Genomic DNA, 25,394 nt, shown 5'->3' on the forward strand with positions numbered 1-25,394 from the left:
CTGATAAATGTATGTTGGTTAAAATTGTTTTTATTTTTAAATATTGTATTGTTCTTTCATTGTTCTTCTTCTTGTTGTTGTTGTTATTTTTGCACTACAAATAAGACATATGCAGTGTGAATCGGAATTTGTATTTTTTTCAAATGATAATCCGGCCCCTCAACAGTCTGAAGGATTGTGGACTGGCCCTTGGCTTAAAAAGTTTGAGGACCCCTGGTCTACACTGTCATATAATCAAGTTCAAAGCATATAATCTGGACTTTATATGTCAGTGTGGATGGGGCCTTCCTTGTCTTTTTAGCAGTCCATGGTATCTGCAAAGCTTTGTTTGTCTCAGCCATTGGAAAAGCACTCGGATTAGAAATGAGCCCCCAGAGATCTTTGAGCCAAATGCTTCTTTCCTCTTTTTTCTTTTCTGTGTTGAAAACGTTGTCAAGAATGGGTGAGAAATGGCTGGTAAATTATGTAGAACTAGAACATGACAGGGCTGTGCATGAGCTTGTGAAGAAGACCCTCAGGGAAAGCCGGGCGGAGATGGATCGGCTGGAAGTGAGAGGAGAGAGCAAGCGAAGCCGGAACATGTGCTCTTAAGGATAACATGCGTTGCCATCAGAGAACTGTCATCTGGCATTTTGGTTTTATGTATCTCTTAGATAGATTGCCAGGTGGTTGCATTATGTGGCTTTTTAATACACTCAGAAGCTTTCCTCCACTACAGACAGACTCAATATTCGGAGAAACAAAGTCGTTATTTCACCCATTCTTCTACCTAATTTATGAGAGTTGTCTACATGAAGGGCACAGCTTGGAAGAGCTTCAGCTGGAACCCCAGAATTGCTGGGACAACATGGCCACTGCTGGCTGGTGGATTCTTGAAGTCCAAAAACATCATTTCTAATGACACTTAAGTGGCCCAAAATATGCCGTTCTGTGGACTGAACCATCTAATAGGCTAAAAGCCACAATTCAGTTGATAGTCCAGACCACTCAAACCTTGGATTTTGCATACTAGTTCACATTGATTCATGGCTCTCTGTGTGTACATGTGTCTTCAAATCACTGCTTGACTTATGTCGACTCCATGGATTTCATAGGACAGTGGTTCCCAACCTGTGGGTCCCCAGATGTTTTTGGCCTTCAACTCCCAGAAATCCTAACAGCTGATAAACTGGCTGGGAATTCTGGGACTTGTGGGCCAAAAAAAACCCCTGGAGATATATGTAATATATTGTACCATATCGTAAGTTGTACTATATACAATATACAATATATTATATTGCAGGTTTGATGTTCATGTTTTAGGCTAGATACAATTTATCTGTTAGGTTGCATTTATTTAACTTTAGGTGTCATGTTATAATGTGTTTTTAGATGTTGAGTTATTTTATTTATTTATTTATTATTTTTATTTTGCGTTGTTATGTTTACATTTGTTGTTGTATTGAGGCATTGAACGTTTGCCTTTTCGTTTGTTGGAATCCGCCCTGAGTCCCATCAGGGAGATAGGGCGGGATTTGGGTGAGTTGTTGTTGTTGTTGTTGTTGTTGGAGAAGGAAGAAGTGTTTGACCCCAAAACTTCATTTACTGTGATAATTTATATCTTTGAAACCATGAGATAAAGAGAGGAGGGGGTTCACCTCTCAAGTATCTCAAGATACATTAGTCACCTCTCAAGATACATTAAATGCAAACATAAGTTCTGAGCAGTAGTCTAAACTGAAATCCGTAATGAATGTGAAGTCTTCTTCTTGGTACAGTGTTTTCATAAAACGTTGAAGGGAAGGGAAACCATGCTTTAGTAGGACTCTCAACAAAGACTCCAACCCATGCGTGGAGCAAACCACCGAGCCACCTTGTCAGCTCAGGCCCAATATCTGGCCGGGCTAGTCCTTGCGGCGTATGATATAGCATTGAACCCAAGCTACTTGGCAACGTCCGCCCTTCCTTGCGCCCTCGAGCGCTGGAATTATTCTACGCCGAGTGCCAAACTGCTAATGTCTGTTAATTAGTTTGGACGGAGGAGTCCATGTGAAACCCAAGCTGTGAAGTGGATTAATGTACTTACACTCCCGAGCTCTTTGGAACCAGTTTCCGAGTCTAGCCTGTTTGGAAATGAGTGGTTTGGCCCCAGCCTTTGCCTAAGTGGGCCTTTTGTCTTCATCACGGACCACCACTCCATTTGTCAGCCTGAGCAGACGGGGCTTAAAGTGCTCGGGAGGGGACGGGGAGAGCAACGGCGCAATGACAAGCGGACCATCTCTTGTCTGGAAGAGACCCCTTCGCTGTCTATGAGTATTTCTGCAGGCAACGCTGGCTGGCTGGCTGGCTGCGGAGAAGTTCAGGGTCTTCTCTGACTCACCAGGCCTCTTCATCGCTTGGCAAGCACATTGCAGCGAAGAGTAAGAGCCTTGATGGACTTTTTGAACAAGAGCCTGCAATCTCCTCAAGCTGTGGAGATGTGCCCTTTCTGATGGAAAGAATGTGACATTAGCCTGTGCGTGAAAGAAAGGATGCTTTTGGTGCTGCGGTAACACTGACCTCACATCTCACATCTCCAGATGACCGAAGTGAACGTGTGGGTTCGTAGACGGAGATGCGGTCAGGGAGGTAGGATGGTCCCAATCCGTTCAGGGCTTTGTAGGTAAGCACCTGCACCTTCAATTGGGCTCGGAAAATAAATGGCAGCCAGTGGAGCTCCTTGAACAGGAGGGTTGATCTCTCTCTGTAAGGGGCCCCAGTTATAAGAAGGACGATAGAGAGGAACCAGTGAGTCCCAGCCTTTTCTAGTCAGAGTTTCGAGGGATCGTGCGCAGTGTTTTCCTCCTGACGGAAGCAGGGGTTGTGGGCACCGCTGTGATTTTAGGGAGCCGCTCTTTCACCTCGGCCCATTAATCTGCCTTGAAAGTTGGAAGCACTTGTTATGTCTCGCTGTGTGCCTGGGGAGGGGAGTATTTCTGGCTGCAAGTCATCCATCGAGCACCACAAGGAATTTGCAGAAATGTGCCCGCTGTGAGCACGAACTTCTCTTCTCATTATATTTGTTTAAAGTGGCTTCCCTCTGCACGCGTGCCAGCGGTGCATCAATAGGCCCATATGGATAATTTTTTATTTCTGCACAGACCCACCGTACCAGGGCTGTGTGTGCTAGAGCCAATAAAATACCTAAAAGTAATTTTTACATGCCGCACAATTGCTTTAGGGAGACGTGAAATTGCTTTTTGTGTTTCATTCCCATAATGGAATGAGATCCATATTGGACAAGCACCCAGCATCCATCTCTAGCGGTGTGCATTGGTATGTTCGACACACACGCACTCGCTTGGATATTTACTATTTTTAAAAATGGCATTCGGTGGTGGTGGATGATAGCCAGAATGTGGTGAGAGTTATGGGGCATGAAGCTGCTCAAAATGCCCAATGAAGGTGGAAAACGGGTGGATCGAGCTGATTTATTAGGAAGACCGTGGTGGCAACCGCAGGGAGCAAGTTGTGCGAGATGGCAGCAGCAAAGCATTGAGTGAAACCATTGTCATCTATCTACTTAATTCTATGTCTCCTAAGCTATCTACTGCCTTTGAGTGCCTGGAGGGCACACTTCCTAACCATAGTTGCTGTTGTTGTTGTACATCTTCAAGTCGTTTCTGACTTATGATGACCCTAACACAAACCTATCATGAGATTTTACTGGGACTTTCCATGCTCATTGCTCAATTTGAGAATTGAATTCTGGGCTCTAGAGTCATAGTCTGATGCTCAAACCACTACATTGTCATGTGCCCTATAGCACCTATGTGGTCATCATTACATCCTTCTTAAAGCACCAAATCTATTAGGAGCTGATGAAGCCAGTGGATAGTTCTAGGGCTAGAAGAATGGCTTCTGGGCCTATAAAAATAGAATAGGAGATAGTTTGTTTAGTAATAGGATAGGTGAAAATCTTGAAGTTGGGTTTCTGTGAGTTTCCCAGGCTGCCTGGCCATGTTCCAGATGCAAACTCTCCTGATGTTTCGCCCACATCTATGGCAGGCACCCCCAGAGGTTGTGAGGTCTGTTGGAAAATAGGCAAGTGGGGCTTATATATCTATCTGTGGAGTGTCCAGGGCGACTTGCCTAGTTTCCAACAGACCTCACAACCTCTGAGGGTGCCTGCCATAGATGTGGGCGAAACGTCAGGAGAGAATGCTTCTGGAACATGGCCAGACAGCCCGGAAAACTCACAGCAACCCAGTGATTCTGGCCATGAAAGCTATGAAAGCCTTCAACGGTCTTGAAGTTATTGTTGATCAGAAATTGAACATGCTCCAACAATGAGATATTTTAGGGAAAGGGGCAAATAATACTTTTGCCTGTATTAGTAGAACCATAGTTTCCAAGATAATGAAAATAATAGACCTAGTATAGTCTACTGTAATCGCTGGGCAAGTTGGAGTGGGTTCAGAGAAGGACAACGAGCATGTTAGGATTTAGGGAGAGCTAAAATCAAGGAGCATTCTGAACTCCACCAACGATGGAATTGAACCAAACACGGCACACAGAACTCCCATGACCAAGAGAAAAGGGTTTGGTGGGCATTGGACTTGGACCTGGAAGGGTTTGGTGGGCATTGGACTTGAGATTGGGAGTTGTAGTTCACCTACATCCAGAGAGCCCTGTGGACTCAAACAATGATGGCTCTGGACCAAACTTGGCACCAATACTCAACATGCCCCAATGTGAACACTAGTGGAGTTTGGGGAAAATAGACCTTGAAGAGAAGGACTGACGGCGAGATCTTGGCGAGGTCTTGGTGAGGTCTTCAACCTTTGCTAAAGGGGTCCCTAAGAACATCAGAAAGATGTTTTCTGGTGGTCTTTGATGACCCCTCTGACCTCCCCTCGTAACCCCCCCAGGGTTCCCAACCCCCAGGTTGAGAAACACTGTTCTAGGCACTGTACTCCTCTGCAGAACAGAAAGAGACTTGAGCTGAGAACCACACTAAGGTTTTCAAGGAGAGAAATTAATTGCTGCGGTATATTTTGCAGGGAAGCAACCTCTACCCACCTCTTAGGTGAGTAATGTGAGAGCATGAGGAGGTGTGAAACTGATTAACAGATCGCAGTCCCTTATCTGCAGCATCAGACAATGAGTTCACTGCTTGGGAACTAATGCATTCAGGCTGAGACCGCGTCCTATTGAGATGTACGAGGTGATGACATTCTGACGAATGGTACAGGGCTGACAAGATGTAAATCATTGACTGTACTGTGGAGAGGGATTCCTCAAGGCACAGGCAGCTTGCCTCACAGATGTGAATCATTTTTTAACTAGACGAGAAAGTACCCAAAAGGTATTGATAACGCAAAGAATGATCTGGTCGACTGACCTACCTTCCTTACCGAAGGACACAGGTGTCTGTGCAGCTCCGAGTTAAAGTGGAGCATTTGCAAGACACATGGCAAGATCTTGGGAGAGGTCCGTTGGGCTGTCTTCTGGGCTAGGTTCTCTGTCCATGTGAATTTGAGCCCACCCTGGAAAGTGGGGAAGATACAGTATCCATAAAAGGGAGCCCGATAACAGGTTCCCATTAAATCGAAAGGAGTTGTCGAAGAGTTTCATGTCCGGAACCACTGGGTTGCTGTGAGATTTTTGGGCTGTATGGCCATGTTCCAGTAGCATTCTTGGTCCCCATGTGAACCACTCCGAAAGCGGGTTATAAATAAAGTATTATTATTATTATTATTATTATTATTATTATTATTATTATTATTATCTCCTAACGTTTCACCTGCATCTGTGGCAGGCATCCTCCGAAGTTTGTTCAGAGGTCTGTGGGAATGAGGCAAGTGGAGTGTATATGTAACTGTGGCGTAATGTCCAGGGTGGGGGAGAGAAGTGTTGCCTGTTTGAAGCAAGTGTGAATGCTGTAGTTAGCAAACTTGATTAGCCATTGAGTAGCCTTGCAGGTGCAAAGGCTGACTGTTGCTGCCTGGAGGCACCCTCTGTTTGGGAGGTGTTGACTGGCACTTGATTGTTTGCTGTTTGGAGTTCCCTTGTTTTCTGAGTGTTGCTCTTTATTTACTGTCCTGATTTTAGAGTTTTTTAAAATATTGGTAGCCAGATTTTGTTCATTTTCATGGTTTCCTCCTTTGCTGGATTTTCTTGTTTGGTCTGGAGATTGTTTGGAGGTTGTCTTTCTTCATCAAATTGAAAGGAATCTGGCTCTTTCCCCCTGGTTCCAGAAGAAAGTTGCCATTCTATCTTTCCATCCTCAGTTAAAATGGTGGAGGCATCTCAGTGACACATCCATTGGTTGGAAGTTGAACTATATTTGGTGAAATTTCAGATTCCCCCAAAGTGATTGAAAGTTTTCACCAATATATGAAAAAAATATTCCCATTAATCTATATGTGCATGTAGGTACCGTCCAAAAGATAACTTGTAGCCAGAACACTTAAGTGCCTGCATGTTGTGGCATATGCAATCGCCCCAATTCAGTCCGTTGTTTGCATATAATTATATAATCATTATATTTAATGAGCAGCGTGCTGCTGTCTCTGTCAGGGATATGATTTACAGCTGGCTTTAAGGAAAATATGCACGCTAACGTAAATAATGATGGAAGAAGTGTCTTGGCTGGTGAATTGGTAAACAGCATCGCCGTCCAAAGTGCCGTTCTCTCCCTCTCAATTCATTTCCTCCCGCTGTTTTGCAAAACAATCTCTTCTTATCATAGGTTGAAGGAGAAGTTTTGCATATGGACTTGTATTCTGTTATTAGGCTCAACTGGGGGAGGTCCATTGAATCAGTGGGAGTTACATATGTGTTGATTTACCACGTGCTCATTAATTTAATGGTTTTGTCCAGTTGGAAGTAAGGACTTTATCGCACAAGGCAAGCAAGCTGGCATTGCGGCTGGTCCATTGCTTCGTTGATGGTTGACATCACACAATCCAGAGCATGTTCCTCCGGCACTAATCCCTATTAATAGCTTCTCTTTTTTATTTCATTTCATTTTATATTTATATTGCTTTTATGGTGATTTTTTAAAAACTGGAATTGCGTAGTTGCATTCAAAATTAAGGACAGCCATTGTGCAGGAAGGCAGGGCTTTGAGAGTGTGGAAGTATACTTGCGAGATCACAAATTGACAAATTAGTGTCAGTGTACTGATGAAGAGAAGTGCAATGTCAAGGGTGGTATCAGGGCCATAGCCAGAAAAAATTTTTGGGAGGGGTTTTGAAAATTTCGGGGGGGGGGGGGTTAACCCCTAGCACACACCCCTCCCCGCTACAAACCTGTCAATATCTGCTTGAGATAGTGCCTGGAGGGACTCTTAATGTTTTGTGTCTCATAGACTTAGCATGGGGATTTGGTTAACCAGATAAAATTCATGAGTAAACCAGATGTTTTTTATAACCTGAAAAATTTCGGGGGGGGGGGGGGTTGAACCCCTAAAACCACCCCCTCGCTACAGGCCTGGGTGGTATGTATCCACTAGGGTTGTGTGTGGATTTTGTTTCTTGCTTTTCCTCTGTTTCCTTCGGTACTTTTGGTACTTCGGGAGCCCGTAACGGTAAGGGCCCTCCCGGTAGGAAAACCTGCCTGACACGAAAACAAGCGGGAGCCGATTTGGGCTCCTCCTCCCCTATTTGAATCCTTTTGATTTTCCTTTATGAAGAATTCTGCCCCAAGTCCAAATAATTTTATGGAGCCAGAACTCTCCCCGTTTCAAGGCCTTTTCCATTCGCCCTCACCCGATTTCCATTTCTGGCCCTCACCAAAAAGGGGTGCCTCAGGAGTACACCAAACGTAAACCTATGGCTGCTTTCAGTTTTTATAGCCCCCAGCTCCCAATTTGCCCTTGTATACAGTATAGGGTAGGTGAACCCCCCCCAGAACATAATAATAATAATAATAATAATAATAATAATAATAATAATAATAATCCTAACAACAACAACAACAACAACAACAACAACACTTTGTTTATATTCCGCCCTATCTATCTCCCCAAGGGGACTCAGGGCAGATCACAGTACACATACACGGCAAACATCCAATGCTGTTTGGACAGACAGGACAGAACAGACCAGACAGAAAGGAGGTATGTTGTCCTGAAGTCCAGTTTTTGGTGCCTTGGAGGTTGATCTCGGATTCAGCCACAGGAGGGTGCTGTTGTTCCATTCTCTATGACAAAGAGCCATCAGGACTTCCTCCTTCCTTTTGGTCACCAGCATCTCTGGTCTTTTTCTTTTTATGGTGTCGTAAAATACCTCCCCCACTAATTAGTGGAACCTAATTTCTCAACTTACAGCCCTAGGCTGTTTTCGAACTGCTTAGGTAAACAGTGAGCTGGGCTTGACAGTCAGGTGTTCACCCCGACTGGGCTTCGAACTGGCCATCTTTCGTAGATCTTATTACTGCTGGTGATTTATGCTAAAGCCCAGCTCCCCATAAGTGGGGGAGATTGCTACTGGCCCCAATAGACGACCAATATATTATACTGTTAATGGGTGGGTCAGCAAAAAGCTCAAAGTGAGCTAAGAGGGGTGAGCTGCTCTCTTGGAAATAGTTCTGGTGGACTGTTTCCAAAAGGCTCTGGTCTTCCCCGGTGGGGTTGGCAAAAATCTTCCCTATGCTAGCTGTGCCGGCTTGGGCATTTCCATTAAAGGAAAGCATTAAATTAAATCATTGATTTGCAGTTTGTTTAAATTGCTCTTCTTGCACTCAGATGTATAGTCCTTCTGGCAGGCTGATGACTCCTTGAGCTCTTTGCAAAGGTGAAGCTTTCCTCTTCTTTTGTAAGGAAGTATTCACTGTCGACCTCCAGTTTGTGGTGACAATCAAATGGTGTTCATGGCGATAATGTGTACCTGGCACACTTGATAGATATCCATCTGTATCACAGTGAACTCATTTCAGTCAGGAAATACTTGGCAGAGAGCATCGTTTTCTCAGCAGTCCAGTTGCTCCTGCCCATCTGAAGCCGACATAGGATCCGATGGTCTGTGAAACTGCCTTGTGAAACCCAGGCTCTTGGCTGGTGAAGGGGGGAAAGCATTGTTTTCAACAGTTTTGATAAAACCAGCCTTCTCTCAGCCCCCAAAATCATTGAGGGGGTTGGATTGGATACATCTAGGTGTATCTTCCAACTCGATGATTCTATGATTTATCACCATGTTCCCCTTGAAACCTCAGAACACTTACTTGGTCCAAATACACACTCAGCTCAGAACTTGAGAAAATTTGGACTATAGGTCCCAAAACCCCATCGTCAGCATGGCCGTTGAGGTACATCTTTCCCAGCGGCATCCCGAATCTAAAGAAAATGCCATGTCCAATTTTGAAAAATCCCTAGGATTCTGTTTTCAGCCAACTCGAAAACTGATTTTCAATAATTTTGGGCAGGCAACATCTTTCTGCTTCGATTCCGCATGCCATCAAACCTAATTTTACGTGCATCCCTGCACCAGGAGCTAAACAACTTGGAACACAACAGGTTTATTGGTTGGCCGTAATGGGTTGCCAATTTGCACGCCAATGGCAATTGTGACAAATGGATACCAGTCCAGCCTTCTGACTCATTCCCATGACAACTTCTAATGAAGTTTTTGTTGTGAAGACTAATGGTGCCTGTTATTGGCAAGCGGCAAAGCCATTCATTCAAATTTTTAAAGAAGGGGTAGCATCCCAAAGAGACCTTTCCAGCGGAAAGAGATAAACAGAACCCGTGGCTTCTGTAGCGAGGGCAGAACATCCAGCCTATCCATAATCCCAGGTTAGAGAGATACTAAATTGGTTCACTTGGGTCCGTAGCAGCAATTTTCCCATCTCTGTTAAGGTGAGCCTTGATGTTGTTCTGCAATATATTACTCTGCGTAACTGGGAAATCAAACACCAAGTCGACATAGAAAGGTGTTGGCACTGAGACGGGTTTAGGGACATTAGGATTGTTGAACAGGCACATTCAGAGAAAGAGTTCAGAGGTGTTTAGGAGAAAATGCAGAGGGAAATTTTGAACATACAGAGGTGGGTATGAGATTCATCAGACCATCATTCCTCACCTTTGCTTCCTCCAGCAATTTGGGGAAGATGCCAGCTGCTGGGATGACTGGTAATGAGAAGAAGACAAGCATTTGGGCAGATCAACAGCCATGGAGATACAAGAAACCTGGCAGATGGAGTAAGAGCAGTCCAGCTATAAAAACCAGGATTGTAACCATGATGGAGGAAGCCATTCAGGTCATGTTTTCCTCCTGCAAAATGCTTGGGGCAGTTGGCAGTTTAAAGCCCAAGTCGGAGTGAGCACCCAACCATTAGCCCAGCTCACTGTTCACATAGGCAGTTCGAAAACAGCTGAGCTGTGAGTAGAGAAATTAGACACCGCTTAAGCAAGGAGGTATTTTACAACACCATAAAAAATGCCGGCGATCAAAGAGCAAGGAGGAAAAATTGTGCGATCAAAAAGGGCTCGTCATCATAGCGGATGGAGCGACAGCACCCCCTGTGGCCAGAATCGAGCATAACTTCCAAGTGCCGAAGTTGGAAAAAAATGATGAAATACCTCTATTTGTGTGTCAGTCTTGTATGTCTAAAATGACATTGAATGTTTGCTGTGTATGTGTACATTGTGATCCACCTTGTGAGTCACCTCCAGGTGAGAAGGGGAGAATATAAATACTGTAAATAAATGAATGAATAAATATTTTTTCTGGATTTTGGAATATTTGCGTATAAATACATAATGAGATACCTTAGAGATGGAACCCAAGTGGTAAGGCCACCTTGACTGTTGTAAGGCCACCTTGAGTCCCCTTCGGAGTTGAGAAAGGCGGGATATAAATATGGTAAATAAATACATATATAAACCCAAAATCCGATTTGGTTTCATATACAGCTTATACACATAGCCGGAAGACAACGTTTTCAGCAAAAATTAAACACATTAGGACAACAAAATATGAGTGTTTTTCCAAGTTGCAAAGAGGTCGTGTTTGTTGATGCAGAAGTGTATATCTTGCAGGAGGGAACACCTGAAGGCACAGCTATATTCTTTATCTAAAAGGGGGGAAAACCATTAATTAACATGATCACAATCTGTAGATAAGGCACATGAAATCAACAAAGTGTAAGTGATTAACTTTTGCACTTATCTTCCATCTGAGATAATGAGGGCTGCGATGCAATCTTGGACACAATCTGAGCAAATGCTCCTGTGTAATGAAAACCTCCCGTACTTTCAGGGATTATTCACAAGGGCAGGAAATGAAGCAAGAAAACAATCATTGCCTATTTAGAGTAAGAATAGGAAGTTTTCCTTCTGGTTGGACGTTATGACACCATCACTGCAAGATTACTCCACGATGGAGTCTAAATTCATCCCTGTTGTAATTGTGATAGATCTGAATGTTCTTAATTCTGTGGATCCAGATCAGTTGTTCTCAACCTGTGGGTCCCCAGGTGTTTTGTCCTACATCGCCCAGAAATCCCAGCCAGTTTACCTTTTCTTAGGATTTCTGGGAGTTGAAGGCCAAAACGTCTGGGGACCCACAAGTTGAGAACTACTGTTCTAGATATTGAAATCCACTATGTGGCTCCTATGTCATTGGGTGTAGTGAAATTGGACTTTAAAGGTGCTCTCCAAGGTGTAGAACTTATTTCGAGGATTGGGTTCAGGACATTGGACAGTTCCTTTGCAAACTAAAAATTGGGCTGGGTTCTCCAACCCATTGAGGAAGGATTACTGGATTTTTTTTTATCATTATGTGCCTTCAAGTCACTTGCAATTAATGGTGAGCTAAGGTGAAGCTGTTATGAGGATAATGTTCCACCTGAACATTAGGAAGAACTTCCTGACTGTGTGTGAGAGAAAGCTGTTCAGCAGTGGAACTCTCTGCTCCGGAATGTGGTGGAGGCTCCTCCTTTGGAGGCTTTTAAGCAGAGGCTGGATGGCCATCTCTCAGGGGTGCTTTGACTGTGATTTTTCTGCTTCTTGGCAGAATGGAGTTGGACTGGATGGCCCATGAGGTCTCTTCCAACTCTACTATTCTATGATTCTATGATTCTAACTTGGCAAAAGGCTTGCCATTGGGAATGGGACTTACCCAAGGTCCTCCCAGTAAGTTCCCACAACTGACCAGAGACTTGGTCCTGTTCTCCCTAAATCCTAGACCAACACTCAAACAACTACATCTAGTTGGTTCTCATCCAGCCACTGGACAACATTACTGAAGTCACAGCATAAGATGAATAAACTGAGGAAAGTCTGACATTGCTACCCCAAAGATGCGGAAGTGGAGAGTCACGTCTAGATTAAACATAACTCATGTCAGTTGTGTTGCTTGATTTCGCAGCTCAAGTGTCGAGACCACGGAGATTTCTTTTTTGCCGTCGCTTACATTGGTGTTATGGTGTTATTTAGATAATTAGTTGCGTATGCATGCAAGCTGTCCTGGATCCACTCCCAGGAATTCACAAGAGTGGAAGTTGTTGTTGTTGTTTCTGCTGCTGATTCTCCACCGGCCAACAATGTTTTGGTTGATGTTAGGGGGAGGAAAACAATGATATCGCTCCAAGAATGCTGAAGTTGGATTCTTGTCATTCTTCTAACCTATGCCACAGATACATGGCAGCTGGGCCTTTCTGTCCACGTCTGCTGTTGTAAGTGGATTTGAAAGCTGACTTCTGCTGTATTGTGCGTTTTGGCTTTTGGACAGAATTCAGTTTTTTGTTCTGTTCTTTCTTGACACTTCAAATCGCCTTTTGTGTAAGTGTGCCGCGCTCGCTCTTGAATTTTTATCAAGTCCAGGATCCTTGGAGGGAAGAAATGGAAATACAAAGAGAGACAAAATCCAAAAATGTGATCTTTCGGGGTCCCAAACCGAAAACAGATACCTGCCCTCCCGATTTCGGGAGGCTCCCAAAAAACAGATCGGGGCCCCCACTGAAAGCCAGGACACAAAATGAGTTAAGCTTTGCCCCGAATACACAACCCTAGTTGAGATATGTCTCTGATTTAATGAGAAAGCCACTGAAATACTGCAGTTGGTTTGAAGAACTGATAGAAAATAGGCTGGGTCAATGTTGTTGTTGTTGTCATTGTCATCATCATTGCTCAGATAAATTTTTGAACTGATGCAATTTTTAGGAAAGTGTTGTCATGGCTGCATTGTGTTAGATTCTCTTCTAATTTTTTAAATCATTTTACAGTTTGTAAATAATAATAATAATAATAATAATAATAATAATAATAATAATATTGATTTGGGGTGTGTTTGTGCATTTCTAATTCTTTTAAATGTGTGAGCCATCTCGAGTCTCATTCTCTTGGAAAAGACAGGATGTGATTGAAGTTCATAATAACAAGAACACTCACAAGAGCATTCAATATGTTTTTCCCCACTTCAATTTCCTTTTGTCTCACCTTGAGGATAGAAATCGGTACATTTTGGGGCCTTCTTATCAAAAAGAACCTCAGACAAAATTGCCTCCTTCCCGGAGCTCTGAAGGGACGCAGGCAGATGTGCAACCTTTTGCTTCCACAGATACCTGCTGCTATAATCCGATTGTGGGAATGCAAGGTGAGGCACGGCTATCAATCACTATTGGCATCGCTGTAAGTCGAACGATCCTGAAGATTTCACTTGCAGGGCCTTAATGATGATCTTCATTAATCACTCGCACGCTCACACCCACCTCTTGAACTAACAATACTTCTCCAGTTAATGAAGGTTGAGGGAAAGTCTATTAGTGGGACTCGGGCTCATGGACACTTTTATTCAGAAGCAAAAATGTGCTCGGGAAGGATAATAAATTGCACTGTCCTAGGAAGCCTCAAACTAATTAATCTCGTTATTCTTTCTTTCCCTAGGAAATCTTTAAGGGGGAAGGCAGCCTCGGAATTATAAGGCAAAGAAGGTCCATTGTGGCAACTCCAATCTTAATTCCTGAAAATCAAAGATCTCCATTTCCAAGACCTGTGGGCAGGGTAAGTGGCAAAATACTCTCTCTGTGTCTGTGTGTTTTCAGGTCAACTGTTTGCTTATTGTGACCCCATTAGTTTCATAGGGTCAGTTAATGTGGTTTTGCCAGTTCCTGCCTATAGCATTTATTAATTATCAATAGACTGTGCCTCCCATCCAAGTTCTAATCAGGCTTGCTTGTCCTTAGCTTCCGAGATTGGATGGGATCTGGTGCCTCTAAGATGTTTAGGTACTAAGTGGAGAACTATAGTAGCCCTAAATGGAAAGGATTGTTGTATCTTGCTTTGTGTGGCCATTTGCCATGTTCAGTATGTCTCCACAAACACAGTAGGCTGGATGCATTTGAAATATGAAAACTCCTGAAAATATCTCCCTAGATCAGGCCTGGGTCAACATAGGCCCTCCGGGTGTTTTGGACTTCAACTCCAGTTAATGAAGGCTGTTAGGAATTGTGGGAGTTGGAGTCCAAAAGAGGGAGGGCCCAAATTGGCCCATGCCTGTGCTTTATGTCATCCACGTACTGAAGGAAGTCAGTACATGGATGACATACTCATAGCACAGGCATGAAGGATGTCATCCATGTACTGATGGAATTGTGGAAGTCTAAAACATCTGAAAACATTCCTTCTGTCCCTCATTATATCAAATATTATCGTATTTTCTAGTAAATCGTCTCATCTCATGATATGGCCAAAGTTTGACAGTCTCCATTTAGTTGTGTTGGCTTCTGGGGAGAGCTCAGGCCTTATTTGTGCTTGGATCCATTTATACATCCAATTTATGTTATAATTCTGAAAAATCAGAATTATGTACTAACCATGCAAGAGCCTATTTATATCCCTAGTTTTGGAAAGGTTGCCTTTCGTAGAGACTTCCAACATTACGGATGTCTAAAGCGAGCGCTTTCGCTAAAGACTCACAAGCAATGCTTGGGAAGCTGATATGCTTGAGTGCTCTGCTAGATGAGGCTCAAGCGTGCGACACATTGCATGACTGACTCTTACATGAGTACAACTTGATCCGCACTCTCAATTTCCTCACTAATAAACATACGACATTTCCTAACTTAGCCAGGACTAATTCATGACAGCCTTGATGTACGGAGACAGTTGTAAAAAACCAAAACAATCTAGGGATCTCGTTGACTGACTGTTACTGTGTTTGGATACATCCATATGCTTTTGAATGTTGAAGTGCAGAGACCAACACAAACATAATGTGTTGTGCATTTTTTTTACCAAGATTTAGAAAGTTCCTTTATAGATTACTGGTGCCTGGTCATACTTCCTGGGATTTTCTAGATGTCATTCAGAAAGAAACTTTCCAAAGGTATGAACTTCATAGGGACTTTACGGGAATACAATCCATTGACCTCCACCCATTCCTCAAGAAGATGTGGAGATGCCTGTTTTGGCATGATTAGTAGGGTTGTGCATTCAGGGAAAACCTTGCCTGTTTCATGTCCTGGCTTTTGTTGGGGGGCCCGATCCATTTTTGGGAGCCTCTCGAAATTGGGAGGGTAGAGATCTGTTTTTGTTTTGGGCCCAAAATCTGACCATTGTGGAGGAGGCTTCCTACCCAGGCTCCCCCTCTCAGCATGCGCTTTAAGGAGACTTACCTGCTGCTGTTTCTACTCTAGAGTAAGAGGTGTTCAACTGCCGGGCCTGCCTGCACTCCGCATGCCACACACACGCTCTCTTTGGAAAGAATGTATATATGTGGCATGCAGACCTGGAAAGTGCACGCGCTGCCAGATCCTGCAGCCAAGCGCCTTTTACTAGAGTAAGATCTTTCTGGGTCTGCATGCACTCTCTTTCCGAGGCAAATTCTGGGGGGTGCTTGGCTTTTCGTGTGGGGAGGTGGCTTCTCGTTTCGTGCTCTCAAAGAAACAGAAGACACGAAAGAAATGGTAGGAACGAATTCCATGCACAACTCTAATGATTAGTTTAATTTACACTTTTCATACCCAAACATGCTTTCTGTTTAAAGCGTGTTTTAATATAACAATATAAAAATCTAAACAGATATATGGATTCTGAAAGCTTATACCTGCAGTCTTGTCTCTAGCCCAGGGAAGAAAAATCCCTCACTCTTTCCATAATATTCCCCACCCTGTTTCTACAGTATTTCTTCTCCAAAATCATATCTGAAATCAATGCGAGAATCAACAAGGGTTTGGAGTGCCAGTTTCTGAAACTAGCATCATCTCTGCGAAGTGCCAAGTCTCTTTAGAGGGAATTAACAGGCTATTCAAATTGGAACTGAGCAAACATTTCTCAGAAGAGCACATTCTCTCTCTTCGCCTCATCCACTGACAAAGAGGACCACTTCTTTGGCATGATCTTGGAATATTCTCTTCCCTTTTTTGGTACTGAAACGATGCTAGCTCTATCCAGGGGGTTGTGGAGTGTAGAACCTTTTGCCTTCTCTTGCTTTTTGCTCCAGGCTTCAGTTGGACATGTTGGCATTATTTTGGCACCTAATCAAACTATCATTGCTGGTGTTGACCCTGCTATTGCAAAGCTGAACCGCTGGCTGCCCAGGAATTCCCAAGGATGACTGAAAGTCTAAGCCCTTCGGGCCACTATATTTTGAGTAAAGGAGACTCCAACCCAAGGGACTGGCTTTCCTACATTGAAGGAAGTCATTTCAATGACTCCATTTCATAGGCTCATACCATCATGCAGTTGGAAGCTACCCAATGGGTCATCAGGTCAACGTCTCCTGTCATGTAGGAGTAGAAGATGTCATATGACAACTCCACACTCAAGTATCGTATGTGCTGAGTTTTGCTGCACCGTACCAAATGGCAGGAAACTTTGGAAAACTTCCAATGTCTAAAGCCTAAATGCAGATTCACCAAGAACTCATGTATTGCAATAATGGAATTTGCACCACCTTCAGCTTGTTCTTCAGCAGTTGATTCAAGAGGTCAACTCCAGTTGGGAGAAGAAATTGGTTTTGATGTAATGTCTTTCACAGGTTTACTTTTAGAGAGAAACATGTTTGTTGCATTCTTATGCACAGCCACATTTTACTGCCAGAACTCTCCTCTCTTCTGTTCTAGCAGAGAGAGGCTGTTAGTCTTTGCTGGAATAACAACAATACCACGATGCAGAGATGTCTTCCTTTGCCCACAGTAACGTCACTGACGGCTGAATCTGTCCACCGGGGAGCTGGTTTTGTTGCCTTGTAATGGAGCAGCCCTTGTTCAGAATCTCACAATTAGATAGCGATCAGATACCAAGCGTGAGCCCGTGTTGATGAATCTGACCATTTTGTGGGCTCTTATACGCATGCACTTGAGCCAGGGTTCTTGCAGGAAAACCACGAGATTAAAATGCTTTAATATGCATAATCAGCTCCATGTCCAGATGGCCTGGGTTGCCAGTGTCGATGGGCATTACTCATGCATTTCCTCTCTCTTCTCCCTTGCCGATACGAGATGAGGGATGTCTTCTACGGGCGCTGCATTTTTTTGTTGGTCTCCATCCATATGTTACTCTTCAATTTTATTTGTCCACATCAAGTGGAATGAAGTATGGAGCAGCAGGACACCACATTCTCCTCTAATTAGTGTGATGGTTTATTTGTCAGCACCGCAACGAAGAATGACGGGTACTTATCCGATGACAAATGGAAACAGGGCGGATTTCTGGGCTCACCTGGCGTAATGGCCTCACGTCAATCTCTTTATATACATATCCTGTCGCTATGATGCTGGGACTGGAAGGCAAAGGTGGTGTGAAGACAGAGCTCCAAATTAGGAGTTGTGCCTGGAGTGAGTCCAGAAGAGGTGGGAGTTAGGTTCAACAATTAGGTTGGAACTGGAATGCAAGCTCTGGTCTTGGATAAATGCGATGTGATGAGTCACACGAATGCTGGTTTGGAGCATCTCAAGGAGATATAATAATAATAATAATAATAATAATAATAATAATAATAACTACTACTACTACTACTACTACTACTTTGCCTCAAGTACCACCTTCCTTCAGTAAAGAACTGGTGGGATCACAAACCTGCAAAGGTCGTGAAAAAAGATATCGTGGGACTTCCAAATCCAGACTGACAAAGTTCTGGAACACAACACACCAGACATCACAGTTGTGGAAAAGAACAAGGTTTGGATAATTGATGTTGCCATCCCAGGTGACAGTCGCATTGATGAAAAACAACAGGAAAAACTCAGCCACTATCAGGACCTCAAGATTGAACTTCAGAGACTCTGGCAGAAACCAGTGCAGGTGGTCCCGGTGGTGATGGGCACATTGGGTGCCGTACCAAAAGATCTCAGCCGGCATTTGGAAACAATAGACATTGACAAAATCACGATCTGCCAACTGCAAAAGGCCACCCTACTGGGATCTGCACGCATCATCCGAAAATACATCACACAGTCCTAGACACTTGGGAAGTGTTCGACTTGTGATTTTGTGATATGAAATCCAGCATGTCTATCTTGTTTGCTGTGTCATACAATAAAATAATAATAATAATAATAATAATAATAATAATAATAATAATAATAATAATGATAATAATAATAATACCCGCTTGAGGAGGGTCACAATACAGTCAAAACATTGCAATAGACAAACATTACAAAAAAAATGTTAAACATGCATATTTAATTCTATAATATATACATTTTAAAATGTAATCCTATAAAATGCATAAAACAAAGGACAAGAGTTTAAAATTCATGCCAGATAGATAGAAAGATAGGTAGGTAGATATATAGATGGAATTGATATCCTGCCTCAATTAAATTGAGTTCAAGGGGCCAAAAACATAGTTTGCATTCAAATCACCTGCTTTCCTGATTTGCAAGTTTGCCCACATGCTGCCTCCACTTCTGGTAGAGTTTTGCTCAGCCCCATTGGTTCCCATTATTAGCCATCTTCAGCTAAAAAGATCCAGCTGGTGTGATCTATACTGGCTAAGGCTTCAGCAGCTCCCTGTCAGGTTCGTTTTCATGCATTTGGCAAACGAATTCGCCGAACCATCCAAATCCGGTACACAAAAACGAAATTCTGCACATCCCTAATGCACAAACACCCACCAGTCCCCAAGCCTTTGCGGACTATAATGATGCTGATCCTTAGTACCGTATATACTCAAAGATAAGCCGAGTTTTTCAGCTCTTTTTTTAAGCTGAAAAAACCTCCCTTGGCTTATAATGGGGTCAAGGTCAAGGCTGGGCAACAGAACCTGGAGGCCATTGCTTACAATTTATGATCTATTCCTCTCTTACCCTCCCTTATCAGTGTGTTTTCCAAAGCTTCCCTCGCTCTTAACCAAGGGAATGTTTTGAAAAGGAAAAGATGCCTTTGCAAGTCAGGAGGAAGAAATATATCTATCCATTAATCTTATAAAAGTGTTTTCCCCTGAAATATTTGTTAAATTCTCCTACAGATATATAAGTGATACCTAAATTTCCTACTTGATGGATGCAACTATCTTTCGGGTGGCTTAGGTCAACAACGAGTAGGGGCTATATTTTATTTTTAATTGTTGGGTACTCACCCCGACACAGGCTGGCCTCAAACTCATGACCTTATATTTGGGTGGGCTTATACTCGCGTATATACAGCATATTACTCTAGATAAGCATAATATTTTCTGACATGTGTAGATGCCCCCTGCTTCACACCCTGATGTTTCTCTGATGTCTCCCAGCTTTGGTCAGTGAAATGTTGGAGAGTTTGTACTCCGTTTGACTCTTTTCCAGCTGTGCCGTTCTATAAGGCCCTGATCTGAAAGCATGGGCAGGAATCCAAGGGCTGAGTTGGGAGTGTGCAAAAACATGCACACCCTCCTGCTTCGCCCTGCAAATAGCTGATTCCCACACAGGGCTTGCACATTGTTGTTTCTTCTTCTCCTCCGTTTCCGAAGTTATTTGTGGTGTGGCATGGGGTGATGCTGGAGTTCAAGCATCTTGTTTGGTTGGAAGATTGGAAGTAGCTGTGTGTGGTCCCTGGGATCCAGCCTGGTGTGTTTGTGTGTTCCGAATTCCCTGTTGTCGATTCCTTGATGTCCCACTGCCTGTTGAAAGTGATTTCGCGACAACCGGCAATGCTAAACAATGAGTGATTGCGTTGACATTTCCCTTTCCAAAGAGGGATAAGTATGCGATGTCCTTCACATCATTAAGCAGCCCAGTTTATTTAGTGGTAATGGGTGCTTTCACATTTCCTTCCTGTCAGAAATATTGATTGGCTGCATAAACAATCTGGTGATTTTTTTTGGACGGGAAAATGTGTGTTTCAAACCATCACAGCCTTGATGAAACGTTCTTGTCAGAAAATGTTCCATTTTGCATAAAACGTTTTCCAAGGTGTTCCCCTGGACCGACCCGGGGACCTTGGGCAGGCCAGCAAGGCATTTTGATTAGAAATCACACAAATTTAGGGTCCAATAAGCAGAAATGCATATTTAAACAGTTTAAAGAGGGAGGAATGCCCTTATCTGGTTGCTATAGCAACAAGTGGGTGCCGAGTCGCATTAGCTCTATAGCAACTGCCGAATTAAATTTTCTGCCCAGTATTGAAATATCCCGTACCTAATTTCCTGTATCTTCATTATAAATCATGCTAATGACCTTTGAGGTACAGCCAACGAGATATAATCTAGTACACACTCCAGATCTTGTTTGGCTAAGAATAACACAAACCGAGGATTAAGTCTGGCGCTGTTGCGTGTTGACCTCGGCCTCGCAATTTGAGGACATCTTCAGAAACCGAAAGATAACAGTACGATATGCACGCACCAATGCCCATAAATTAGCTTATGCCACTATCTATTAAAATCCATATTGAACAAATAAGGTAAAGCCATTGGTTCTGCACACAACTATTCGCTTACTACAGATGTCTAATCGAAAATCTAGACGGCTTTTTGAGGAGGCTTTTTGAGGAGTGTTTTGGAATTGGGATATTTTGTTTAGATTTTGGAATAACCGCATTTGCATGTATGTGGATTCCCTTCTTTGAATTTTTTAGGTCCTCCAAGGCAATCCTATAATAACTTCCCGTGGAAGCCATTCATTTCAATAGGCTTTGCTATTATCCATGGTTTTCTATTTCCAAGAGAAGTTCAGGAATTGACATGGATCATAGTCTATCTCTTTCAAATGCGTGTGTTTTGGTATGCAGTTTTTCATAATCCAGTTGCGTTCTGGTTTGTGAATACATTAAGAAAGCGAAAATAAGATTGGTTTGTATGATAAATATATACAATAGAGTCTCGCTAATAATAATAATAATAATAACAACTTAATTTTTATACCCCGCCTCGATCTCCCTGAAGGGACTCGGGGGCGGCTTACATGGGGCCAGGCCCAGGTGAATACAGAACAATATAAAAAAAATCAATAAAACATATTAAAATCACATTTACAGTAAAACATACTTGGTTATAACCTAAGTCCATAAATCATACTTCTCTATTAAAGTCCAAACAGCAACCTTCTCGGCTGAAGTCCAAACACATACTGAATACAAAATGGACTCCTGAGCCTGAACATGCTCAGTACAATCACATGTCTCTAACCCCTCTCACACCAAAAAGGTCTGTTAAACTGGAAAATCAACATACACATAGAATACAGGTGAGCAAATAGAGAGCACCAAAATATCATGATATATTGAAAACATTGACTACAAAAATGCCTTGGATAATCCAGAAGCTTGGATAAGTGAGTCTTGGATGAGTGAGAATCTACTGTATACACATTAACATTTAAAAACAGTAATGTCAACTAAACATAATCTAAAAAACTTGAGCAAGGATTATAAAAACGAACTTGGCCAAAGTGCGTGGAGTGAATAATGTAAACTAGAGAATGAAGTAGGAAAAATCGACTACTGTATTATGCGTTGGATAATACAGAACATTGTGGGTGAGCGAAGGTTGGACAAGCGAGACTCTACTGTAAGTAGATTTGTTTATTGATTAGTCCTCTGACCATATCAACATGACAAGACCTTTTCACCCAGCGTCACACCAGAGTCCACTAGTTACTAACTACAGTAGTTTGTTTACAAAAGCATGGACAAAAGGGAAAATAAGCTTAGCCCGTCAGGCTATATATATATATATATATATATATATATATATATATATATATATTCAGCTTTGCACAACTGATGGGAGCACTTTCCCCTCTTTAATTTCGTGTTATTAAATCCTCACCATTAATCACATTTGATTAAAGGAAGCTGGAAGAACAAAAAAAGGAGCGGAGAATGCAATGCAACTTCCGCCCTGCCGATCCCCAGCTATTTACACACCGTTGTGTTGCGGCACCCGAATAAAGCACACACCGCTGTCTTGGGGAATAATCTGTCTGTCACCTTCCCTTAATAACTTTTTTCATAATTTATAGCCAACGCGGCTCCGTTCAACCCCAGCCTCCCGTTGCCTTAATAGAAACTGTCACCCAAATAAGCGTTCAACTCCTCAACCTGTATTATGAGGAGGACGACTGCTCAGGAGGACGAGTCTTTTTCAGCCTCAACCCAGGCAATCATTCATTGCTTTCGCATTGTCTGGATCCTCCGCGTGGTTTTGGTAGAAGAGAATTGAATGCGGTTCTCCCCAATGGGAAAATCCTTTGAAAGATCTGAAGAGCCTCAAGGTTGACTTCCTTTTTGTCTGACGCAGTCACTCACTATGGCTAAATGGATGGATGGATGAGGCAGAAATTAATACTGTTTGCATATCATACTAGGAGTATTACCATATATACTCGAGTATAAGCCAACCTGAATATAAGCCAAGGCACCTAATTTTACCACAAAAACCTGGGGAAACTTATTGACTCGAGTATAAGCCGAGGGTGGAAAATGCAGCTTCCAACATAGTACCAGGCAAACATTCAATGCCTACATAAACAATGCAGAGCTAGATATAGATTTATAATTATATATACTAATTTCACATATGCATTTCCTCTGAAGCATTTGCAAATCCTCTCTCTATATATATATGCACATTTCTCTCCAGCAATATTTGCAAGCCCTATATATTTATGTTTACATCTATCTAGAAATCTCTATATGTGTGTGTGCATTTCCCCTGCAATATTTGCAAGCCCTACATGTCTATATTCATATCTATCTATCTAGACATCTCTCTATATATAGATAATTATATCTGTATAGGATTTGCAAAGACTTGCAAACATATGAGGTGAAAATTCATATATAAAATAATGTATACACATAGATACAGATATACAAGTACATGGAAATCTCTAGATATCTATATGTTTATTTATTTATTAAATGCATTTATAGCCCACCCTTCTCCCCGAGGGGACTCAGAGCAGCTTACATTCTGCCACGAGGGCCATCAACAAATATACTATAAGGATTTATAGGATTTGCAAAGACTTGCAAACATATGAGGGGGAAATTCATATATAAAATTAATGTAGATAGATAGATACAAATATTTAGGCACATAGGGATTGCAAAGGCTTGCAGGGGAAAATGCCTATATATCTGTAGCAGAGTTTAACAAATATTTCAGGGGGAAATGCTTCTATAAGATTAATAGAAGCATTTTCCCCTGAAATATTTGTTATATATATATATTCTTCTTCCTGACTTGCAAGGGCTTCTTTCCCTTTTCAAAATATTCCCTTGGTTCAGAGCGAGGGAGGCTTTGGAAAAGTAAACACTGATAAGGGAGGGTAAGATGAGAGATAAATATATCATATATTGCAAGCAACGGCTTCCAGGCTCCGCTGCCAGCTTGACCTTGACCCGATTATAAGCCGGGGGAGGCTTTTTCAGCTCATAAAGAAGTTCGGAACAACTTGACTTATCTTCGAGTATATACAGTATTTAATCATGTTTTAGGTACTTAAATGTATTACAGTAATGTTGGCATGGGGATTTGTGTTTGTTCTATCTTTGTATACTAGTTCTCCTTCTGTTTGATCCAAAATGATCTTCTCCCCTATATCACTGGATTGATTAAGTTTCACTGAATTCACATTTTTTGGAAAGTGCCATTCAAAGGGAGTGAAGCAGAAGTGACATTGCTGCGGGGTGTCAAATGGGGAAGGGAAGAGACATCGCCATGAACACCTGATGGATCTGAGAATCATTCCACCTATTGCTATCTCTCAAATCAATGTGGACACCACATGTCTTCTATATTGTTATATCTCAGCTCTTAGATTGATCTAAGTACGTAAGGCATTTGTTGTTGTTTTTTTGTTTGTTTGTTGTTGTTGTTGTTGTTGTTGTTGTTGTTGTTGTGTGCATTCATTTCCAACGTATGTGGCCCTAAGGTGAACCTATCATGAGGTTTTATTGGTCAGGTTTCTTCGGAGGGGACTTGTCTTTGAGGCCAAGACAGTCCGATTCACCCAAGGTTACCCACCACGTTTCCATGGCCAAGTCGTGATGCAAACCCTGATCTCCAGAGTTGTAGCCAGACACTCAAAAACTATACAACGCTGGCTGTCAAGAAGATATTATCATGGCGTGGGAGGGAGAAAATGAAAAAAGTTTTCAGTGGTATCTATAACTCCAACTTTCTAGAGTTTCAAGGAAACTCTTCTAACCAAACTGTCAACATGCATTACATAGGCATTGTGAGGGGCATCCATCCTTTTGCCCTCAATAACATTATCCCGGGATCCAGTTTTTCATCTTTCCCTATGATACATTCAACATGCTCGGTGGAAACCAGATCAAAACTGTGCTTTTCCCCTTACAGAGTGTTCCTGACCTGCAGGCTAGCTTTTGTGTTTTTGCTTTTGCAAGTATTTTAAACACTTCTCCTCTCTCTCTCTCTCTCTCTCTCTCTCCCTCCCCGTCCCTCCGCCCGGCACATCTTTCTCGGCACTCTTCCATCTTCACAGGTGAGGTTATTGTAGGCGGCTTCCTTCTCTCCCTCATTAATCATTTGTGCCACACAACTGGTAACCTCACCTGGATAAAACCCTCTGAAGTATTCCATCCGAGCTCCCCTCGATGGGAGAGAAGCTTTGATTGGGCCGAGTTCAGCCAGGGATCTGAAACAGGGAGTGAGAAGGCTTTCTCCTTGTTCTGGATGTGGTTTGTGATCTTGCCGTTGCCATTCTTTCTTCCTTCCCTTCTTGAGAACAATGCGTCATATAACGATGAGAACAAGGAGCCTGGCATTGCAATCTAGCCTGATTTCTTGCAGCATTTTAATGAACTTCCTTTTTTTTGGCCAAGGAACATGTTGGAGCAAGATAGCTTCATTTTCTAAAAGTCAGACACCATGGGGTTGTTGTATGTTTTCCGGGTTGTATGGCCATGTACTAGAATACTTCTAGAACATGGCCATACAGCCCGGAAAACATACAACAACCCCATGGTGTCTGAAGTACTCTAGAAGTATTCTAGAACATGGCCATACAGCCCGGAAAACATACAACAACCCCAT

General features: G+C 42.6%; 1 protein-coding gene across 2 annotated transcripts in view; it reads left to right on the forward strand.

Annotated features, from left to right (window-relative positions):
* Window positions 1-25,394, forward strand: part of cdh13 (cadherin 13) — a 594,061-nt gene that overhangs the window by 261,788 nt on the left and 306,879 nt on the right. For both annotated transcript variants that reach the window (XM_062961847.1, XM_062961846.1), the window contains one exon: window positions 13,850-13,966. In XM_062961847.1, coding sequence (XP_062817917.1) covers window positions 13,850-13,966 — 117 coding nt within the window. The remainder of the gene's footprint in view (window positions 1-13,849; window positions 13,967-25,394) is intronic.

This window comes from Anolis carolinensis, unplaced genomic scaffold (genome assembly GCF_035594765.1).
Source record: "Anolis carolinensis isolate JA03-04 unplaced genomic scaffold, rAnoCar3.1.pri scaffold_9, whole genome shotgun sequence".
NCBI lineage: Eukaryota > Metazoa > Chordata > Lepidosauria > Squamata > Dactyloidae > Anolis > Anolis carolinensis.